Source organism: Bactrocera dorsalis, chromosome 3 (assembly GCF_023373825.1).
Source record: "Bactrocera dorsalis isolate Fly_Bdor chromosome 3, ASM2337382v1, whole genome shotgun sequence".
NCBI classification, from domain to species: Eukaryota; Metazoa; Arthropoda; class Insecta; order Diptera; family Tephritidae; genus Bactrocera; species Bactrocera dorsalis.
Genome location: NC_064305.1, coordinates 46224448 through 46249033, shown reverse-complemented (window position 1 = coordinate 46249033; position 24586 = coordinate 46224448). Strand labels below are relative to the sequence as shown.

The window sequence follows — 24586 nt, the reverse complement described above, 5'->3', positions numbered from 1 at the left end:
AAATTGCGGAAAGGTTAGAAGAAAAAATACTCAAAGTTAAGAACAAACACGACCAGAATGAAAGCTTTAATAGACCCCAAGTTAGTAACAAAATCAATTCAAACAAAAACTTTTACAAAACGCAATCGTTCACATCCGAACAGAAAAAACATGCGTCATGCGAACTATGTAAAAGAGGGCATAAACTTATATCTTGCCAGAGCTTTAAAAACTTAAATATTAACGAAAGGAACAACTTTGTCAAGTCAAAAAGACTCTGTACAAACTGCTTGTCCCATACACATAATCTTAAAAATTGCAAAAGCAAATTCAACTGCTTGTATTGTCACAAAAGACACCATTCGATGCTTCACTACAGCACATTTCCTAGCTCACCCCAAAGAAGCTCTTATACACAAAGAACCACAGATTTAATTGCAAAAGCAAATCCTGAAACACAAAATACTAAAAATTGCCAAGAGACACCATGCTGCTCAAAGGCACAAAAATCTCAAACGCTGCACAGCGAAGCACAAAATGGACTAGTCACAGAACTAGTCACCACCATACCAACTCAAGTTGAGTATCATAAAAACAAATACCTTAATTCACAATTAAGGAAATTTCGAGATATAGAGATACTTCCTCCTATATTAAAAACGCATACAACTTTTCGGCCCCGCAGGATGGCTTTTGCCAATAATGAAAAAAAAAAAACAATTCTGAACATATCCTAGAGCGGTGGCGGGCTACTAAACGCCAAATAGTGCATACATATATAACAACATAAAAAATAACAAAAGTGCCTCAAGAGGCTTAAATTTTCAAATAAATAGAATCGCAAAAGCAAGTTAAGGGATCACCATACTCCCAATGCGATACAGTGACGCACCTACATTTACAAATAGCTAAGGTCGCTATTATTGCATCTTCTTAAGCGCTCCTCATAAGGGTAGTTGGTGAGAATCTGTTGCAAAGCTTGAACATCCCATTTAAAAAAATTAGAATTCTAATGAAGCCGTTCGCAATTACCGGCCACTCTCTCGCAAGATCCCTCTATTGTCACAGCCCTAACTCCAGGGCAAAGGAGTACCCATTCTGGCCATATCTGAGCCAGGCGTGGAGTCACTATCCTTTATAAACCAATAACACAGGAAAGGCACCTAAAAAACAGTTAGTTTACCAAGCCGATGGTAAAGAAATTTTAAATAAAACCACAAATAAGAAGCCGTCATTACAGAAATTGTCAATAACCGCCAATAAAAATATATATAAACGAGATTAAAAATAATTCAAGTCGCCAAGTCATAAAATATGAAGGGAATTTCAATATGACCCGTTCATACATATTGAAGTTACTTATTTCAAACACCAATTCCCGCCGAAATACATTGAACATCATATACGTAATACTAGGCAAAAAATTTGCCTAGGGGGCCCAGTATGTTTAAATAACTTAAGCATCTCCCCGCATGTACACCTCACTGTACCTGGGAAAAACTGGCGCACCCTAGCAAGACAGCTTAATACAACACATCTGATGGCACCACATCAACACAACTCACCACACCTGTAGCCACTCAACAAAAAGGATGGGAAAAAGGATAGCGAACACAATTCATTATATACTTTTCGACCATCAACTTCCGCTGAGACACTGCGCCGCGATAACGCCTCACGCTATTTTTCCCCAATTGAGGAATTCAACTACGATCCGTGCCCATTCGATCGCCAACAGTGACAAATCGCTCCCGGGATTGGAGTGTCGCCGCCTCGCCCGTCGATGTCATATTTATTTAATATTACATAATAAAATCAATAAATTTAAATCTAAATAAAATGGTTAAAATCCCAAATGTATAAACCATAAACCGGATGTTTTTATTTAATATATGTATCGAGTATACATTTTAAACACCAGATATTGAAAAATTTAACCATTTGGTTAATTGTCTATCTGGAGAGGCTTTGGGAACAGTTAAAGCGTTTCAGATGTCGGATGAAATTTATCCGAAAGCGTTGGCAAGTCTCAAAAAAGTTTACGATAATAAATGTTTGATATTTTTCAATACAATATCCAAACTTTTTGAGCTGCCAACAATCCCAAAGCCTTCTGCGCCTTCCCTGCGTTCAATGATTGACGAAGTGTCCGCGGTATATGATTCATTGCTATCGCTGGGCGATGAAGAACAAATAACGAACGCAATAATCATACATATTGTAATGACAAAGGTTGACCCTGCCACCCGATCCAAATGGGAAGAAGCGCTGGACTATGACAAACTGCCACTGTGGAAGGACTGTGAAGCCACCCTAAATAGGAGATACCAGCAGCTGTCAGCGGAAGGAGCATCACACTCTAGGACGAAGCCCATACCTACAAGCAGTGCGCATCATGGAAAGCAACAACATATGGATAGGACCAAATCGGCGCTAGTTGCTGCAAATACGAGGCAGCCTCTTTGCCAACAGTGCAAATCGAGGGATCACCATTTGACTGCCTGCCCCACCTTCAAAGCGCTTCCGGTGCAGCAGAGGTTCGAGTTCGTGAAATCGGTGCCCTTATGCATAAATTGTTTGCGTAAGGGTCACACGGTTTCCAAATGCAGAGCGGATCGTTGCCGTATATGCAATCGATCCCATCACTCGCTGTTGCACCAGTATCCATTGTCCTTCCCCGCTGTACCTCATCCGCAACCATCAACCACACATGCCATGCATACAGCCAGTATGCCGGATCGGGTCATGTTGGCAACAGCAGTAATTCTAGTGAGGACCAGCTGCGGAGATTACCTGCCTGCGAGAGCCTTGCTGGACTCAGGCTCCCAGGTCAACTTTATGACGGAGGACTTGGCACAAAAGTTGCGGATTCGACGTCAGCATAAAACATTAAGTGTAATAGGAATTGGCAATTCCAATACAAAAGTGGGGTCTAAACTAAGCGCGTTTATCAAGTCGCGGTTAAATAATTTTGAATTTTCGGCGGAATTCTGGGTAATGCGATGCATTTCGGCAAATCATCCAGACCATAACATCAATGTTAATGGCTGGCAAATTCCGCACAATATTGAATTGGCGGACCCAGAATTCCACAAATCTAAAAAAGTGGATATCCTATTGGGTGCTGAAACATTTTTCGATCTTTTGGCTGTTGGTCAAATTAAAAATGGTCCTAACCAACCAACTCTTCAGAAAACCCTTTTAGGATGGATTGTATCTGGCAAATACGCCAGTAATATAAGTTCTCCTCCCAGATTACATAGCACATTATGCCAAGCTGAAGAAGACTTAACGTCAATCGATTCAGTAGTCCAAAAATTTTGGGCTCTAGAAGAATTACCTTCAGAATCAAATGGCATCAAATTCACACCAGAGCAACAACAGTGTGAAAACTTTTTCGTTAATACTACTCAAGTATTGCCTTCAGGACGGCTTCAAGTCAGAATGCCCTTTAAAGCTGACCGTAAGTTACTCGGTCACTCATATGAAACCGCAGTTTGGCGGTTTCAGGCCCTGGAGAGAAGGACATTAAAAGATCCAGAACTTCGCAAAATGTATCTGGACTTTATGAATGAATATAGAGCATTGGGTCACATGAGCCCAACGAACAATAAGATCCCGAGTGAGCCACACTACTTCATTCCGCATCAATGCGTTTTAAGGCCCGAGAGCACAACAACCAAACTACGTGTTATATTTGATGCTTCGAGTCGATCTTCAACTCAAATAGCGTTGAATGAACTTTTGATGGTAGGTCCAACCATCCAAGAAGAGTTATACTCAACTCTTCTTCGTTTTCGCTTACATAAGTATGCATTAACAGCGGACATTACTAAAATGTACCGTCAAATAATTATGCATGAAGAAGACAGAAATTGCCAGCTTATTGTGTGGAGAGAGCATCCTTCTGAGCAAATTAAAATTTTTCGTCTCAACACCGTAACATACGGCACTGCGCCTGCTCCATCTCTCGCAACACGGTGTTTGCAAATGCTCAGTGATGCCAATACAATGAAATACCCACTCGGTTCATTGGCCATCAAAAGAGACTTTTATGTTGATGATTTATTAACAGGGTCCGAAAGTTTTGAGTCTCTAGAGCTTTTGAGAAGTGAGGTAATTAAAATATTAAACTCGGCAGGATTCTCCTTAACGAAGTGGTTTTCGAACCACCCTAAATTTTTCGACAGTGATTGCACTGAAAAGTCATTAAGCTTCAATGACAAAAGTTCCACTAAAACGTTAGGAATCCATTGGTTGCCGAAAGAGGATTTGTTTCGATTTGTTTTAGATGACAATTTTAATGATCTGCGAGCCACTAAACGTAACATATTGTCAGTTTCTGCTCGCCTTTTCGATCCTCTTGGATTACTAGCCCCACTAGTTACCAAAGCAAAAATCTTATTGCAAGAGCTTTGGATCCAAAAACTAGATTGGGATGAGTCGATTCCATTGCGCCTTGACACTAGCTGGCAGAACTTTAAAGCCAACCTAATGCAGCTCTCATCTATAAGCATTCCTCGTTACGTAAACGTTGAGTCGAGTGCCATCTGCCAAATACATGGTTTCACCGACGCCTCAATAAGGGCGTACGGATGCTGCATATACATACGAAGCCAATCTGCTAGTGGTATTAAATGCATGCTGCTTACTGCAAAGTCTAGAGTGGCTCCGCTGAAGACCAAATCTCTTCCGCGTCTTGAGCTCTCGGCAGCACATCTTCTTTCGAAATTATGGTCAAGAGTAGCGCCCATGTTGAGTCGACATTTCGAAAATATTACATTTTGGACAGACTCTGAAATCGTTTTACATTGGATTAAAACACATCCATCTTCACTACAAACCTTCGTCGCAAACAGAGTGTCCGAAATCCAAGAGTTGACTGAAAAAGTACATTGGCGACATGTGCCAACGAAACAAAATCCTGCGGATCAAGTGTCTCGGGGTTGTAACGTGGATGAATTGAATAATTCAATATGGTTTGGCGGTCCACAGTTCCTCCTAGAAGACCCTGCATTATGGCCAATTAATAACCACTTCCAGCTCTCACCAGAAGACGAAGCATTAGAGAAGAAGAAAACCACATTTACATTAATTTCGACTGCTGAGAAAAATTCAATATTGGACCTCATTGAAAAATTCTCTTCTCATAAAAAATTGCTTCGTGTGGTCGCATATATATTACGATGGATCAGGCGACCACCAAATTCCTCCAGGGGCCAAGATCTGACTTCAGAAGAGCTAAACTTGAGCTTTCTAAAAATTGCACAGGTGGTCCAACATTCAGAATTTTCGGATGTTATTCAAAAATTGCATAAAGGCACCACCCTACCCGCAAACTTGCAAAAACTCAACCCGTTTTTGCACGAGTACTCGGATAAGTCGCTGTCGTTAAAACTAATCCGAGTAGGAGGTCGCTTATTAAATGCACCTCTCCCATACGATGCCAAATTTCCGCTTTTATTAAATAAAAGTTCGCACTTCGTTATAACGTATTTACGGTTCCTGCATATTCGAAATCACCACGCTGGGGCTAAAGCGTTGGTTGCGCTTCTTCGAGAACGCATATGGCTAATTAATGCCCGAGCAGCTTGCAGTAGAACCGTAAGAAACTGTATACATTGTTTTCATTACAAGCCGAAGTTGCAAAACCAAATAATGGGAAATTTGCCAGTCGAAAGACTTCGAGCACTACGGCCCTTTCTTATATGTGGCGTAGATTTTTGTGGTCCGATATACACAACTTTAAAAATACGCGGTCGACCACCCGTAAAAACATATATTGCAGTTTTCGTTTGTTTTACGTCCAAATCAGTACATTTAGAATTAGTTTCAGACCTGTCAACTAATTCGTTTATTCTCGCCCTAAAAAGGTTCATTGGACGCCGAGGAATCCCGACGAAGATATTCAGCGACAACGCCACCAATTTCGTCGGCGCCGATCGCAAGCTGCGCGAATTGAAGGAGGCGTTTCTAGCAATGGGCCCAGAACTGCAGAGATTCGCAGCAGACGAAGGGTGCAGCTTCACCTTTATACCACCGCGGGCGCCGCACTTCGGCGGGTTATGGGAAGCCGCGGTGAAGTCCGCCAAGCATCACGTCGTTCGCGTAATCGGCAACGCGCTACTGACCGCAGAGGAATTGTCAACCCTACTGGCAGAAGTGGAGGCCATCCTCAATTCTCGGCCCCTAACACCGTTGAGCCAGGACCCCAACGACGGCGAGGCACTAACCCCAGCGCATCTACTAATAGGATGCTCCCTGCGGGCTTTACCCCCAGAGAAGGTGCCAGTGGATCCGGTTCGTTGTTGCGAGAGATGGCAACTTGTTTGCTCTCTCAAGCAACAGTTTTGGCGACAGTGGTCCAAAAAATATCTGACAGGCCTTCAGGAACGCAACAAGTGGCTGCACCCCACTCGCAATCTGCAGCTCAAAGACCTCGTCCTCGTCCACGAGGACAACGTGCCGCCACAGCAGTGGGTACTCGGCCGCGTCGTCGCCACCGTCGAAGGGCAAGACGGCAAGGTGCGAGTCGCAGACGTGGCGACTAAGGCGGGCACAATTAAGCGTCCCATTCACAAGCTGGCCTTGCTTCCAATGGAGGTTGAAGGAAATTGATCCTGTCAAGGTGGCCGGTGTTGCGTCAAGCGACATATCTACAAATTTATACCTAAAATAAAAATAATAAATGAATTATAAAATATTGAATTATAAAAATTATGAAATATTGAATTGTTATAAATTAAGTTAAGAAAATCTATTATAAAATACTTACCCTAACAATGTTAAATATACTCACCTTAATCTATTACCATAATCTGTTACAATATTGAAAGAAAAGTTGAAGATTATTATACTTACCCCTTATTGATACATATTTATTTTACCACTAGTTTAAGCCGTTAGTTTTAAGATTTAGGCTTAGCAATTAGTTTAAGAAATAAAGAACTGCTATTGGATCAGAACCATCGAGTCGAACGCACGCGTCTTAATTTTTATCGTAAATCTCGACAGGCAATTAGGTATTTTTCACTTTATTCGCGCATTCCCAAGTTTTGTATTATCGCTTCTCAAAAACGCTTGAGATTTTTCAACAATTAATCTTTCTTTTTCTTTTAGATATTACAAACTCAATGTAATTATTATTTATTTTCAGGTTTTAATAACCTTTGTTTTATTTCAGGTATTTGTCTTTTATAATCTTTTTTCAGATGAAATTATTTTTTTTTTTAATTAAATATATTTTTATTTACACAATGTTAGCATTAAGATATTTAATTACAATAAATTACAATTTTATGTTAATAATTTAAAAATTAAAAAGTTTTCTTTTAAATTTTAAGAAATTTTTAAACTAGGAATCAAAAAATGCAACCCTGCATCAACCGTCGATTGGGGATATTAGAGCAGGACAGATATACTTCTTTATATGACACTGCTGAATGAGCGCAACAAAGATGTATGATCACATGTATACGTACGTTTGAGGGGAAAAGTGGTTAGAATCTTCACGCGGCCTATGGCAATGTAACTTTTTTCACTACTTTTCAACTTACTAGGGGTATTCTCTTGCTCTTGCAAGATTGCAGATTGCAAAAATACTACACCGAAATATACAAGGGCACGAGAGCACCCATTGCAGAATCTAGTGATATATGAGCGACTGATTCAGTCAATTTATTGTAAATGACTATTGTGCATGGCTATTGTGAATTGGCGCACCTTCTGCATGCATTTTTAACAAAAAAACTGTAACAAAACTTTATAATTTAAATAGAAATTATAAAATGTAATTAAAATTTACCTTTCTCAACAGTTTAACGACGTAATATGTCTTTATGTAAAATGGCAACTACAACAGGGTTGCAATTTTATTTTTGCGTGACATTGCACGCTAATATACACGGGTTTTGGTCTGACATATTTCACAGCCCTTGCAAATATTTTTCTGCGTGTGTTTGTTGTTGTGCCGTTGTAAATTTGCAATGCTTGCACCGTGCACCGGTTTTTGCAAGAGCAAGAGAATACCCCTACTGTTTCACTAGTTTTTTAACCGCTCTTAGCTGGCATTGTAATTAAAAACAACCCTATGCCGTACATACACATACATATATTTAATTGGATAAATAAGACTTCAAAATAGTATATAAGGCTTACGAATATATATATACAATTAGAATGAAAGATTTTTCACTCAAGAAAAGACTTTCATTTCCCCCCACCAGCAGTAAGGTTTGACAAAATTTTCATTGAGTTATAACAGTCCATTTGTTTAAATAATACTATTTTTTGTTAAACACATTAAAAAAAAACTTTGCAGATTAATAAAAGCGAATATTTTCCGCGTTGTGTCACATACTTTTAATTTTTTTTAGTGTGAAGAACACTTAAAACATTTAAATTGCTTAAAAATTATGTAAATTGTAAATTATTATTTAAACAAAAAGACCATAAAAAAATGTGTATAATATAGCACGAACATTTTTCTTTCGGTTTTTGCAAGAGCAAGAGAATACCCCTACTGTTTCACTAGTTTTTTAACCGCTCTTAGCTGGCATTGTAATTAAAAACAACCCTATGCCGTACATACACATACATATATTTAATTGGATAAATAAGACTTCAAAATAGTATATAAGGCTTACAAATATATATATACAATTAGAATGAAAGATTTTTCACTCAAGAAAAGACTTTCATTTCCCCCCACCAGCAGTAAGGTTTGACAAAATTTTCATTGAGTTATAACAGTCCATTTGTTTAAATAATACTATTTTTTGTTAAACACATTAAAAAAAAACTTTGCAGATTAATAAAAGCGAATATTTTCCGCGTTGTGTCACATACTTTTAATTTTTTTTAGTGTGAAGAACACTTAAAACATTTAAATTGCTTAAAAATTATGTAAATTGTAAATTATTATTTAAACAAAAAGACCATAAAAAAATGTGTATAATATAGCACGAACATTTTTCTTTGACTTCACAAAATTTCATTGATTTATTTCGATACTTGCGACACCAAGATTCTTACAACAAAGAAATATTTTACATTATGTACTCAGTACTTGCGACATCCAAAAAATTTGACCTCGATACTTGCGACAAGACCTTGTTGATTTTGTTAACGGTTCCTTAGTTCGAATACATTTCTAAAAAGGCCCGTTTCTTTTGCTGATGACTTCTTGTAACTCTTACGGGTGTGCGTTTATGGAGATTTGAATCAGTTTTAACTGACGTTTTGTGTCGTGCGATTTCATAATGGCAAGGAAAAAAATTTACGTTGCTAACAATAAAAGAGAAAGTTCACATTAAAAAAAAATAAGTGCAGGATATTCTATCAATTCCTTAGCGAAAAGTTTTCAAGTGCATAGATCAACAATAGTTCGTATTAAAAAAAAATTAAAAATCAAGAATTAAAGAAGTATGTTATTAATTTTAAATTTCTTCAAACTGGAGGTAAAAGAGTTTCTTCGTGTCGAAAATCTTCCCGAAAAAGCCATTTTACTTATAGATAATGCTCTCTGTCACCCCAAAGAAGGAGAGTTAAAGTGTACTGATGGTCAAATATTGGTACTGTGTCATCCTCCGAATTGTACTGCTGTTATACAGCCCATGGAACAGAATGTCATAAGGCTTCCGAAAATGAACTACAAGTCTTTTAGGTCACATCGTAGCCTATAGACGAAGCTTTGATAAACATCAGCTTGAAAGACGCAATATGTTTTTTATATAATGCATGGAATGCCGTTAATGTGTCTTCAATTCGGTCGTCTTTTCAAAAATTGTTTGACATGACAACCGAATGGAATATTCAAGATGACATCCCTCTTTCAGAGTTACCTTTACGGCTAGCTAAAGATATATTAAAAATTCACACCATTTCAGGACCAAGAAAGTTACGTCGGCGGAGACAATTTCAGCATTCAATATTTGCCTAGAATAAGCGGAGCAAAATAACGCTTCCTTAAACGATGTTATGACGCTTCAGAGGCTCAATATATGTATATATTTATGTATATATAGTATACTAAGATATTTAACTTAAGGATTTTTGAATTGAAATGTAAATAAATATATGTAAGATTCGTTTATTTTATATGAAAAAAGATACTCGGTACTTGTAACATCCTCAATAATTGCACCGAGCTCGGTTGTCATTACGTGCAAGAATCGAGGTACTACTGTATTTTCAAAATCGGTGATTTTGACGTTATTGGATTTATCCACGTCATCAACATATAATTTATTCATTTTTTTATAGATTTTATTTGCAATCTATCTGAAGATAATCAGCTAATTTTATAAATATAAACATCATAACAGGATTGATTGGGCTACATTGAGACTAATCAATATATTCTTCATTAACATAATTTGCTGAAAAATATTCATAAAAATAATAAAGATCCAAACGATGAGTGTCGAACATCCATAAAGTTGTCTAGTAGATTTATTGCTAGTACGAGTAAGTAACATACTTATAACACTCCGTCATTACATTATAAATCATTCAGGAGTTCATAAGTGGCACCTAAGCTACGAAATATTTAATAGTTTACCAAGCATTTGAAATTTGATTACGAAATAAATGGTAACTGTCAATAGAATAAACCTTCTAGAGCAGACTATGGAAGGTAAGCTACGCTTAGAACATATGTATGTATAACCTTTGGCAAGCTGCACTTAGAAGATATAACCTTCGAGAAACTTCGCATAGATGACATATCGAAAAAAGGTAAGCTGCGTATAGAATATATACGTTTCGAGAAGCGTTGCGTTGATGACATATCGAAGGAAGGTAAGCTGTGCGTAGAAGATATAACCTTTGAGAAGCCTCGCATAGCTAACATATCGAAGGAAGGCAAGCTGCGTGTAGAGGAATTTACTTTGAGTAGCAATGCACATTTAATGATGTGAACAATAAAATGTCTCTTTTGGAAATTGAGGAGAATGGAAAGGATGAGATAAAATATCTTGCAGAAAGAGATGCTGAAGTTGATAACACAATGGAAGAGCAGGACCCAATGGTAGCCGAGAACAAGTCAACAACTAAATGCGATTAAAAATCATGCAACCTGGCAGAAACGAAGAAAGCAGAAGAACAAAAGAAATCTTGGAGAGCAAAATTTTTGGATAGTGGTTTTAAACAAGTGATTATATCAACTACGGAAAAAGAAGGCAGCAAGTGGAATTTTATTCTCCCCGCAAGTCTTTATTTTGGGAGGAATTCGGGAGGCGGGTGCTAAATCTATGAAACATTAGGGGTATTCTCTTGCTCTTGCAAAACCCTTGCACAGTGCAAGAATTGCATATATTTCCTCTTGGTGCACCGGCACAACAACAGACAGAGGCAGAAAATTATTTGCAATGGCTGTAAAATATGTCAGACCAACCCTCATGTATATTTACGTGCAATATCATGCAAAAATATAATTGCAACCCTGTTTTAGCCGTCATTTTACATAAAGACATATTACGTTGTTAAATTGTTGTGGAAGGTAAGTTTTAAATAGATTTTATAATTTCTATTTAAATTATAAAGATTTGTTACATTGATTATCTGGTCTTTTATCCGCTCTTGATTGGCAGGGTCTGTTCTATTTCAAATACATATGTTTGTATGTACATGTATGTATGTGTATTCCTATGTTATATGTGTAATGGAAATTCCATCGAGTACATAGGAAAAGAAATATGTATATATGTATACACGTACTCGATGGAATTTCCATTGTTTACGCATCGAAATTTTGTAACATGCGCACATTTTCAAAGCTGATACATTTTTTGCCACACATGATTCAAATCAGTCCAGCAGAAAATTGTTGTTGTTTGGGGTACTTATAGATTTACCCAAAGATTTAGTCGTAGATTTAATTATAGTTTACCCAAAGTTCACATCAATTCAAACAATCCTCGCAACGCTATGAACTGACCTGATACGATTGGAACCGAAGCCACCCATACCGTTTACTCGATCGTGATTGCTGAAGAACAGATTGTTCGTGTTGCATCAGATCAGTTGACGCTGGCGGCTATTCGAATTGATTAACAATTTTGTCTATGCCGAACGGAATTGATTTGATTGTGTTTTTGGCACGACTGTTTGTTCTGATTTTATCATATTCATTGCAGCTCTCTGGTATGTACACGTTATTCAAGAATGAAATGAACTACTTTATTTGATTCTACAAAACAGAATGAAAATGATTGATCGGGTGAAGCGTTTTAGGTTCCTAAATGTCGATTTTCTTAACATCTACCTTTTTAAATTCGAACGCCCTCGTTCGACTGCATTGGTTGAATTTGTTGTTGCAAATCTTCAAATAATGAGTGATGAAGAACGGTTTTTTCAGAGTAGTTGAGTTCTTGTTTGATTTTAATTTCTGGTATTGCGATATGCTTTCAGATAAATACTACAAGTATTGTTACCATCAATAAGATCAATACTACGCTGATGGAGAAATAAACTTTATTTTCTATATTCAGTGGTCAATGTACATACATATGTATGTGCTATCATTGCGATGTATCTAGTTTAACATTTTCAATGATAAATAGGTAGATGATTTTAATATATTAATTTTAATATTATGGTATTTCTATTGGCGGCAATACGAACATCTGCAAATTCTAAATTACGTTCTGCTTCGTTAGAAAAAAATAATCCTATCATGAAACTTAAGTACGGATATTTTGACGATTCCAAAATTGAAGAATACGATCTTAACTCCATTGCAAGATCAAGACGAAATAATTCTTTAATGGACCTCTACGTTTATATGATAATTTATTAAAAATTTCTTCAAAAAAATACAAAGATCTAAAAACAATATGTGATAAAAACACAATACCTACAAGATTTCACAGCGAATTTTTAAATTTAAAATACGATGAAATTATTAAAGATGTTCTACCTGAAACTGATCAAGAAGACAATTAGTATTTTTTAGAAAGCCAATTATTTTTAAAACTATTCAATTAAAGTTTAAAAACTATTATTATTTATATAAGTTTGCAGTTAAAATTAATTCTGTACTCTAAAGTATTTTTCATATTAATTTTATTTTTTATTGACACTAACGAATTTAAGGTTAATTTTTGTACACGAAAAAATTTGAAAAATTAAAAAATTAAAAACAGAACAAAGTTTTTTTACTAATATCATTGGGCGTAAACGCCAAAACATAAATTAGTAGCTATCCATCATGACAGCAAAAAAGACGTAAGCGACATTAATACCCGTTATCTTGGAAATATATGAAAAAAAAAAAATACAATGTATAGTTAAGAAGTAGCAGTGCAAATTAACTTTCCTTGTGTGGGAAGTATTTAAAAAAAATATTCCGTTCCGCTACGCGCGGTAGAAATTAAACAAAGTGTTGGTTTGAGTGACAATGTATGGTGCGCTTTGATCATCAAGATGATCACTCAATACGCTTGCCGATTATACACTGATCTTTATTAGTAAAAGCACTTATATTTATATTCTTATAATTCTATGCTTATTACTAAAGATGCTTTGGCATTTCATTAAGTGATGAAATGCCAGAGCATTGGATTTCCAATTATTCTCATTATCAAAACAAATAATGGAATATTGGATTTTGCTTACTTATCAAAACAAGTGATATATTGATTTCTTATTAATTAAAGTATTCTGCTGACCAAGCAGTAATACTGTGAGAAGATACAATTTGTTTACATTTATCGTTAAGTATCTGTGTGGCTGCTGCCGTTAACTCCCCCCTCTCTAAGATGAATCGTCCCCGATTCAGTATCATTTTTTGATATTTTGTAAATGCTCTTTAAAATAGCATTATATGACAATTCTTGAAATTTTAATTTTTTGCTTTGCTTATTGGTTTTATATATATTTTTTAATTTTAAAATCTTATAGATTATGTATATTGTTATTAATAGTACAAGTATTACAATTATGTACCAGAAAAGTGAATGATTTTTAAATTCTTTAATTCTTTCACTCAAAATATTTATGTTTTCAAATTCAAATTCTTTATTTTTTGTTTCTATGTATTCTATAATTTCAAAGTTATTAATATGATTATTTTTTAAATAATTCCATATTTTACAATCAATATTTTCGTAAGTTATATTATCAATATTTGTATAATTTTCAAATGTTACAAGGTAAACTCCATTTATGGCAGAGTCATCTATAGTATGATTTCCAGAGACTAATATTGCTCCTTCTTTAATTATATCTATGTCTTTATGTTTTTCTTTAATTTTTTTACATTTCCCTTTTTTATTGGACAAAATATCTGATAGGCAAGTATTTTTATTATTAATTTTACAATAAGTATTTATCATTTCTTTTTTGCAGTTTTTTATATTTATATATTCTTTTTTGCATTTCGCAATTTCATTATCAATTATTAATCTGCCATCTTTTTGTGTAATTGCTCTTACGTCATAATATTTACAATCATATATAATTTTTGGATACTTAATATATATAACTATTACATCTTTATTTTGTACTATTTTAAAATTTGAAATGTCTATTATATCAATTATTGTCAATCGTCCATGTTCATTCTTAATTATACTTTTAATCTCGGCTAAATTTAAAATTGTCGGGTTCAAAATTCCCATTTTTCCTATAGCTATTGTATTAATCATATTTTGTAATTCAGTTATTAGGAATTGATTTTTCCGTTTCATTAGAATTTTAATATTTGAGTTTTCATTAATGTTATTGATTGTTTCAGTTAATTGGTTAATAATTCCAAAAATTTTAGAATTTGTTGTGTATTGTTTATTATTATTGTCAATTAATTCGTTTAATTTATTATTTACTAACACTAGGTCGTCATGGTCTGGTGTTCCTGCTATCCACTTCCATAATGTACCTATTTCATTTATTCCTCTCCTATATCTTGTATCTTTAATTTGTAGTTGTTCTAATAAAGTTTCTATGAGTTCTATTTCTGGATCTGTGTCTAAATCATTAATATATGCCTTGTCTTGTTCATTATTTTGTTCAAAATTTTTATATCTGAGTTTTTTATTATAATAATTTGTGTCTGAACTTATAAGTTCTCTAAAGTATGTTAAATTAGTGATGTGAAAAATATTTCCGTAGTCATTATACAGGGCTACATCTCCGTCTTCTAATAATACGTAATCTTCTCTTGTGTAGTCCACAATGTCTGTCATTGTATTGGTAATTAATGTTAGAATAATTAGGGGTATCATCCTCTAAAAATATATGATTAAGATTTAATATTATCTTTATGTACTATTCTATTCCTGTAGTTAATTCTAACTTTATTCCCTAAGTCTTCTTTTACTACCTGTTTCTTGTATCTAGGATTTAGTTTATTTCTCTCTCCTGTAATCTTTTCATATATAACATCTCCGCATAAATATGTTTTATTAATTCTACTTTTATTGTGTCTTTCTAGCATCTTAGTTTGTGCTGATAAAATTTTGTCTGGTAAAATATCATGAGAGACTTTATTATAAAGTACTTCAAATGGTTTCTCATTAGTTACCGAATGTATAGTTTTGTTATATTGTTGGGCAGCTCTAAATATTGATTCTGAAAAGCTTATTAAATTATATTCTTGTTTAATACATCGTGAAATTTCAATTATTGTTGAATGTACCCTCTCAATTTGACCATTCGTGGTACTATTATTTGGGTTACAAAAAAATATTTCTATTTGAAGTCTCTGCATCAAGGACTTAAATTGTACCGTAGTGAATCCTGGTTCATTATCAATTGTTAACTTCTTTATATTGGGGAAGCTTTGTAATATTTCTAACACTTTATCTTCTAAATTAATCTTATCTTCGATTTGCTTAATAACCAAAAATTTGGAATAGCTATCTATACACGTAATGAATTTTAAAGATTGCGCATAGAATATATCCATGTGTATCTGTACTCCTTCCTCTGTAGGTATTGGGACCTCTCCAATTGGTATTTTTATAGGGTGTCTATCATATTTGTTTTTATTACATATGTCGCAATTCCTTACATATTCTTTGAATTGTTTTCTCATTTCAGGCCAATAATATTTTTTGCAAATTTGATCCAAATTTTCTTGGTAACTTCTATGTGCTCGTGTATGCGTTTGTTCAATTATAATTCCTTGGTCTTCTCTGTTCGTTATGTCAATTGCAAAATTTTTCGTATATATGAATTTATTAGTAAATGTTTCTCTTATTTTCGCTTGTATTTCGTACAGATTCTCTATTGAGCAATGTATTGCCGTAACAATATTTGGTTTGATGTATTCCTTTAATATTGTGATTAAATTATCAACAGTATCGTATTCAATTAAATGTCTAATTTTCCCAAATTCTTGAATTTGCTCATGTATTGTAAATCTATTTTTACTTAGTAAAATTTGTTGTTTAAATTGGTTTAATGGTTTTTTTGTCTCGGGTATCTGAGTATGATCACTACTTTCAGCTGAATGTTGGGTTACTGTGGTTGACGATTCGTCGGATAAATTATTAAGAAATTGTCGTGATAGAGCATCTGCTACCACATTTGTTTTACCTGGTTTATATATAATTTTTGCTCCATATTCTCCAATTAAAGCGGCCCACTCACGACAAATTTGTTTGACAAATCTGTTTGAGTTTGAGGTGGTTTTTGTCGTGAGTGGGCATGTTGTCAAACGGATTGAAGGTTTGCGACAAATTTCAAAAACTAACAACCGATTTGTGGATTCGTTTGTCGTGAGTGGCGTGGTTTGCAAACATTTGGTCAGTTGTTTGAAATTTTTGCAGAGTAAACATCAGCGGATAAAAAAATGGCAAGCGTGAGCAAACATTTTTTGGAAGAGTTTATTGAATTATTTAAAAATGAAACGGCCTTATGGCAATGCAAAAGTGAAAATTATAAGAATAAATGCCAAAAAGATAAGCCGTGGAAAAATTCAGCTCCATTGAATTTAATAGTTTTACATGTGAGTGGTTATATCTCTCACATAACCACTCTTTCATCCATTCTTTCTTCATTATTTTTTTTTTTTTGCATTTGGCTTTTTTCGCTTCATGCACTGGTGTATTACTAGTAGCGCAATTACATCATCCGCGTTATAATCAGACATGTTAACTCCTCGAAGCACACAATGGAAATAAAGTTTGTCAAATCAGTTTGTCGTGAGTGCTCAACCGTCTTCAAACAGATTTGTCAAACAAATTTGTCGTGAGTGGGCCGCTTAAAGCATGCCATCTTTTCATTTTGGCATTTGGATTTCTAGGTGAGACTGCAAATGTTAGTGGTTGGTGATCAGTATGAATTTCCAAATCTGAAACTCCGTATAAATAATTTCTTAGATTTTTTAATGCCCATACGATAGCGTATAGCTCTTTTTCATTAGTCGCGTAATTTCTTTCTGTTGAATTTAATGTTTTAGATATAAATGTAATAGGTTTGCCCCCTTGGCTTAAGACTCCACCAATAGCTTCATTTGATGCGTCTGTCGTTAATATAAATGTTTCGTTAAAATTTGGTTGAATTAATTCGACTTGATCTACTAATATAGACTTCATTTTCTCAATTGCCAAAAGTCCTTCTTGTTCCAATCTAATTTTAATTTTTTTGGACATATGTTGTGAAACTCTTCCGTTTTCACCTGATAAATGTATTGTTAATGGTTTTGCTATTTTAGCATAATTTTTAATAAACTTCCTGTAATATCCAATCATTCCTAGGAAAGTTCGTAACTGTCGTAAAGTTGTTGGAACCGGAAAATTTAAAATTGTTTCAACTTTTTTTGGATCTGTCTTTATAACATTCTTTGCAACAATATATCCCAAAAATTCTACTTCTTCTTGGTAGAATTTAGATTTTTGTAATGAAATTTTCATATTTGCGTTTTTTAGAACTTCTATTATTATACTTAAATGTTTTTTATGTTCCTCGAAGCTTTTTGAAAATACGATTATATCGTCAATATAAACGTGACAAAATTTTCCAATAAAGTCCCTTAAAACATTATCCATCGCCAAATTGGTGAATTATATGCGCTCTTACTTGGCCTTATTATTTTATCTTCTATCATTTTTTTTACCTCTTCGTTTATGAAGGAATTAGCAGAAAGAGGATATGGGTATTGTTTACTCCATATAGGAGTTTCAACAATTGTCGTTATTTCCGCTTTTATATCCGTTCGAAACGGTAAATTCATATTTATTGAAGAATGTATTTTATATATTTCATTTCTAATTTCCTCTCTTAAATTTTCAATTTCATCTTCGTTTATGTCGGTATTTCCTTCGACTGGCGCTTTAGAGAACCTTTCCTCTAAAGTAATTTTGTTTACATAGTTTTCCTCTTCTATATTGCCGGTATTATCATCGGCTGGCGTTGTAGAACTTCTTTGTTCCACAATATATTTTTTATTTAATTTGCCGGTATTATCATCGGCTGGCGTTGTAGAACTTCTTTGTTCCACAATATATTTTTTATTTAATTTGCCGGTATTATCATCGGCTGGCGTTGTAGAACTTTTTCGTTCCACAATATTTTTTACATAATTTTTACTTCTACTCTGCTGGTATAAATCTTCAGCTGGCGTTGTAGAGCTTTCCTGCTTCACAATATTTATTTTTTTATATTTGCCGGTATTCCCGTCGGCTGGCGCTTTAGAAGTCTTTGCTTCCAAAGTAATTTCGTCCTCCTTTACGATCTTTAAATTATCCTTACTTTTCTGATGCTCATATTCGCATCCTAAGCTAAATATATCCTCCTCTTTTTCATTATTTATTATTAATTTCTTTTTTTCCAAGTTAATCACTGCATTAATGTCCTTCAAAAATTTGTATCCTATTAAAAGGTCTGCTTCCAAATTTTCGATTTCGTAGAATATTTGTTTTTTACCGAATAATGTGATAATGTGATAATAGCGTATTATCGAAAAGCCATTAATTGTTTTTACTCTTTTTTGTATATCCAATTTATTTTTATTTTTGTATATTCCTGATTTAATATAGCAACTAGTTGCTCCTGTATCTATTAATATTTTAAAATTCTGACCAGTAACCCTGTCATCTAGAAATATATATGGCAGAGTTAATTTTGGCCTAAAAAATGATCCTCCTTAATATTATTAATGCGCTGTGTCTTAGTCGGTGGCTGCACATTCTGTTGTGTACTTCCATGTGGCCTTTTTTCCAAATTGTTTTGATTAAATGTTGTTGGCTTTTGCAACATACGGTTGCGTGTATGGATGCTTGAGTCGACATCCATTGGTGTAGGTCGTGGTTGGTTATTCTGGTATCCCATTCTTTGGTTATAATTCCTTTGTGGTTGGACTTGTGGGAACCGTAAATTATTATTAAAATTACCATTATTGAATCTGTTGTTAGAAGTATGTTGCCTGTTATTATTGTTGGGATTTGAATAGTTTTTTCCAAATTGTAATGCGAATGCTGCTCGCATATTGTTGGATTCTAATTCTTGTGCTTTTGCTAAAGCATTTGGTAAGTCGCTTGGCGATAGAGAAAATAGTATATTAGCTAAATTTCCGTTTAGTCCCGTTATAAATGTGCGTAAAGCATCCCGCCTATTTTTAGCATTGAATTCCTTAGTTACGGCGCTATCTGATCCGTAAGTCATTATGGTTTTATTTATTAGCAAGGTTAATTTCTCATTAACCTTATTATAATATTCAATTATAGAGTAATTGCCTTGACGCAGAATACTCATTTCTTGCTCGATTATATGAGCTGGTCGCTTATCGGCGTAAGCGAAATCTAATCGTGCTAATATAGCATCAAAATTTAGGACTGTTCCGTGGTTGGACAAGATGTCATTAGCATCGTGAGTGATTTTATTTCTTAATATAGTTAATGCAGCAAAATACCTACGGCTGCCTCTTATGTATAAGCTCATTGCGTTGTTAGCCGATTCCCTCCAACTAACATATTTATTTTGCTTTCCCCCAAATTCTGGTAAAGATTTTATTACTTCTAGGGATTCGTCACAGCGAATCTCTGAATTTATTTCTTCAGGTTGGTAATCTGTTATTGTTGTAGACTTCGTTAAGCCTTCTATTTGCCTGCGCATTTCAGATATTTCTAATCTGAGTGATGCGTTCGTTGCCGCAATTAGTCTTGCGACTAAAGTCTCATTTTCGCTACTTAAAGGCATTTTTGATAAATTAATTTTTCTTTAAATATGGGCAATTTTAATCCTATCGACTTCTACAAATCTTTCAAAATTTCTAACTATTCTGTCTATTTTGTTATAGTCCAAGTCAGTTGTTTTATTTTTTTTATTTTTATTTTTTGATCCTTTCTAGGAAAGGAGACTCTTTTATTCTGGAGGGTCTGTAGTTCAGAATCGCAGAATTGAGTTTTATTATAAACCGGAGGGTCCCCCTTGCGGTGGTGAATCGCGGTTTTTTTTTAATATTTTATTATATGTCTAGTCGAGCCTTTATTTAAAATTTTTAAGATTTAATTTTGTACTTTTTTATTTTTGATCCTTTCTAGGAAAGGAGACTCTTTTATTCTGGAGGGTCTGAAGTTCGGAATCGCAGAATTGAGTTTTTTGTTATAAACCGGAGGGTCCCCCTTGCGGTGGTGAATCGCGGTTTCAAAATATTTTATTATTTGGCTGGTCGAGCCTTCAATGATTCTTAATAGTTTAACTTAATTGCTAAAATTGATTGTCTTATATATTAATGTACTAATATATTTGATAAATATGGATAATAAAATCTTACTCCTTCTTCTCCTCGTCTTTTGTGGTGTGTTGTAATTTCCTTAGTCCTTGGTTTCCGTCGATGGCTACGCCGCTGCTTGACGTGCAATGCCTAATGATGTTTTTTTTTTGTTTTTTAAATATTTGTATTTTGTGATTTTTATAAGTCACTCTTTACTTTTTTATTCACTGTTCATTTTTTTTAATTTATTTAAAAAAAAAATTTGTTCTTATTTATTCTGCGATTGTCACAACACAACAAGCAATAAAGTTTTTGCTCACTTTACTTCAAGTTTGGTTTGGCTTTTCTCCCTATTCTTGGGATACTTGTTTTTTCTTTTTAATTTTTAATGCGTTATTCACATATGTACTACCTCTCGCACGAGGTTTATGTACGTTTACCGGTTAGTGTTCACTAATCGCGACCGTTATGGTTCTAGGGATACATTTCTCTCCCTTTATACGACGAACACGTGCCCTTAACGTTGGGCGCCAATTAACTTCCCTTGTGTGGGAAGTATTAAAAAAATATATTCCGTTCCGCTACGCGCGGTAGAAATTAAACAAAGTGTTGGTTTGAGTGACAATGTATGGTGCGCTTTGATCATCAAGATGATCACTCAATACGCTTGCCGATTATACACTGATCTTTATTAGTAAAAGCACTTATATTTATATTCTTATAATTCTATGCTTATTACTAAAGATGCTTTGGCATTACATTAAGTGATGAAATGCCAGAGCATTGGATTTCCAATTATTCTCATTATCAAAACAAATAATGGAATATTGGATTTTGCTTACTTATCAAAACAAGTGATATATTGATTTCTTATTAATTAAAGTATTCTGCTGACCAAGCAGTAATACTGTGAGAAGATACAATTTGTTTACATTTATCGTTAAGTATCTGTGTGGCTGCTGCCGTTAACTTGCATACATACTCAATTCCACTGCACTACTTCTTCCTAAACCTAAGATTTAAAAAAAAAATCTTCCCCTGTATAATTTGTTTTTGGCGCTTACGTCTTTTTGACGGTTGGGGCTCAATATGTATGTTTAAGGAGGCCTGCACAATCAGATGTTATTATTATTTTTATTTAATTAATCTTTGCTTTCAGAGTAAATTCTATTTGTATTTAATATATTGTTACGATTTTTACTGCTTGCTAGTTGACTTTGCTAGGTTCGTATCTCTGGATTGACGAATAAAACCAAAACTGTTTAATTCAATTCAACAACTCTTTATTTTACAACTTGTCTACACTATAACAGTTTACTCTTAGCACTGATTGATTACGTTGGCGCTGCCACGGCTTATATACCCACGCACTTCTCGCTGATGCCGACGTGTCCTTCTAGAATATTGCGTCTGGAAATTACCAGAACATACGGCGCCAAATGCAGCTATTGCTTAGACAAGCAGACAGCCGCGGCGCCAGATGTCTACAACAAGACAAATGCTATTCCATATACCTACAGCTATTGTTCATAATAAGGGATGCATATCCAAATACAACTAAATACTACTTTTGCAACAATATTTTATTTTTTCAGATAATATAAATCTTTTCTTTCAGATATTATTATCATTTTATACAATTAATCTTTCTTTTTCTTTTAGATATTACAAACTCAATGTAATTATTATTTATTTTCAGGTTTTAATAACCTTTGTTTTATTTCAGGTATTTGTCTTTTATAATCTTTTTTCAGATGAAATTATTTTTTTTTAAATTAAATATATTTTTATTTACCCAATGTTAGCATTAAGATATTTAATTACAATAAATTACAATTTTATGTTAATAATTTAAAAATTAAAAAGTTTTCTTTTAAATTTTAAGAAATTTTTAAACTAGGAATCAAAAAATGCAACCCTGCATCAACCGTCGATTGGGGATATTAGAGCAGGACAGATATACTTCTTTATATGACACTGCTGAATGAGCGCAACAAAGATGTATGATCACATGTATACGTACGTTTGAGGGGAAAAGTGGTTAGAATCTTCACGCGGCCTATGGCAATGTAACTTTTTTCACTACTTTTCAACTTACTAGGGGTATTCTCTTGCTCTTGCAAGATTGCAGATTGCAAAAATACTACACCGAAATATACAAGGGCACGAGAGCACCCATTGCAGAATCTAGTGATATATGAGCGACTGATTCAGTCAATTTATTGTAAATGACTATTGTGCATGGCTATTGTGAATTGGCGCACCTTCTGCATGCATTTTTAACAAAAAAACTGTAACAAAACTTTATAATTTAAATAGAAATTATAAAATGTAATTAAAATTTACCTTTCTCAACAGTTTAACGACGTAATATGTCTTTATGTAAAATGGCAACTACAACGGGGTTGCAATTTTATTTTTGCGTGACATTGCACGCTAATATACACGGGTTTTGGTCTGACATATTTCACAGCCCTTGCAAATATTTTTCTGCGTGTGTTTGTTGTTGTGCCGTTGTAAATTTGCAATGCTTGCACCGTGCACCGGTTTTTGCAAGAGCAAGAGAATACCCCTACTGTTTCACTAGTTTTTTAACCGCTCTTAGCTGGCATTGTAATTAAAAACAACCCTATGCCGTACATACACATACATATATGTGGCAACACCATAAATAATAATTAGTTTTTAATTATCAATGCAACCATGCGTTTTGACATGTTGTCTCTCCTTTATTCTATTCTAAGTTTTAATATGTCAATCAACTATGGCAACACTGTAAATATTTTGTAGTGTCATTAAATCTTCCCTTTTCTAATAAAACTGTCAAAGAGATAGCACGCGTCTATATTGGTGACCCCAGACAAAAGAAAAAGTTATTTTTTAATAGTTAAATTACGAAAATGATAAAAACGAGATCATCGGCGGATACTCATAGCGACATGGAACAGCCTCCACCGCAAAATACTCCACCACGAATTCCACTGCCGGCGATGTCGGAGGATAGTATTGAGGCTTACTTCTACTCGCTGGAGTTTTGGTTTGAAGCCTCACGTGTTTACTCTGATACAGCCAAATTCAACATAGTACTTGCAAGCGTACCTCCGGCAAAATTACTAGAGATGCGTACTCTTATTGATGATACACCAGCAACGGACAAATTTAGCTACATTCGTCGTAGAATCATCGAAAATTTCGCCGAGAGTCAACAACGCCGTCTCCAACGTGTTTTGAAAGAGCTTCCACTGGGTGACCGAAGGCCTAGCGATTTGTACAACGAAATGCGACGAACAGCAGGTACCACGCTCAGCGAGAGCATACTACACGATCTCTGGGTTAGCCGCTTGCCACCGTACGCACAAGCAGCTATCATCGCCACTAGCGTTCCAATTAGCGACAAAATTAAAATCGCTGATTCTATCACAGAATGCTTATCACTGAAGGATGGTGGACAAATTTTTGAGGTTAGAGCCGAATCGCAACCGCAGGGTGAGTTAAGTGAAATACGAAACGAAATTGCTGCTCTTTCGAAAACCGTAGGACAGTTGATGCGGAACGTTAAATCCACCGGACAGCAGCGCAGTAGACCTACGTCACGTGGGAGACCGGTAATTCAACATACGAACAATTTTTGTTGGTATCATGCAAAATTTGGTGCAAATGCCACTAAATGTCGCCAACCATGCTCGTTCACGCCAGTATCCAGTCCAAGTCAATAGGCCAGCTCGGCTAATACCATATCAGAGCCCGGCAAACACTCTGATAATTCAACAAGTCGTCGCCTTTGCATTTACGACACTTCAGCGAAAATTAGTTTTTTAATAGATTCAGGAGCGGACATATCCGTTATACCGAGGTCGACGAAATTAGCTAGAGCACGTCCATCATCTTTGTCATTGTTTGCCGCAAATGGCTCTCCCGTAGAAACATACGGTGAAGTCATGCTTAAAT

At 34.7% G+C, this 24586-nt stretch overlaps 1 protein-coding gene across 1 annotated transcript; it reads left to right on the top strand.

The window, feature by feature from the left end:
- The first annotated feature begins 23538 nt into the window (after positions 1 to 23538).
- On the top strand, positions 23539 to 24354 carry LOC125777598 (uncharacterized). The gene has a single exon (XM_049452685.1). The coding sequence runs from the start codon at positions 23539 to 23541 to the stop codon at positions 24352 to 24354; it is 816 nt and encodes a 271-aa protein (XP_049308642.1).
- Positions 24355 to 24586: the final 232 nt, after the last annotated feature.

Bases quoted from the DNA above. Each gene is read 5' to 3' on its own strand.
- LOC125777598 (XM_049452685.1), top strand. From the start codon at position 23,539: ATGATAAAAACGAGATCATCGGCGGATACTCATAGCGACATGGAACAG.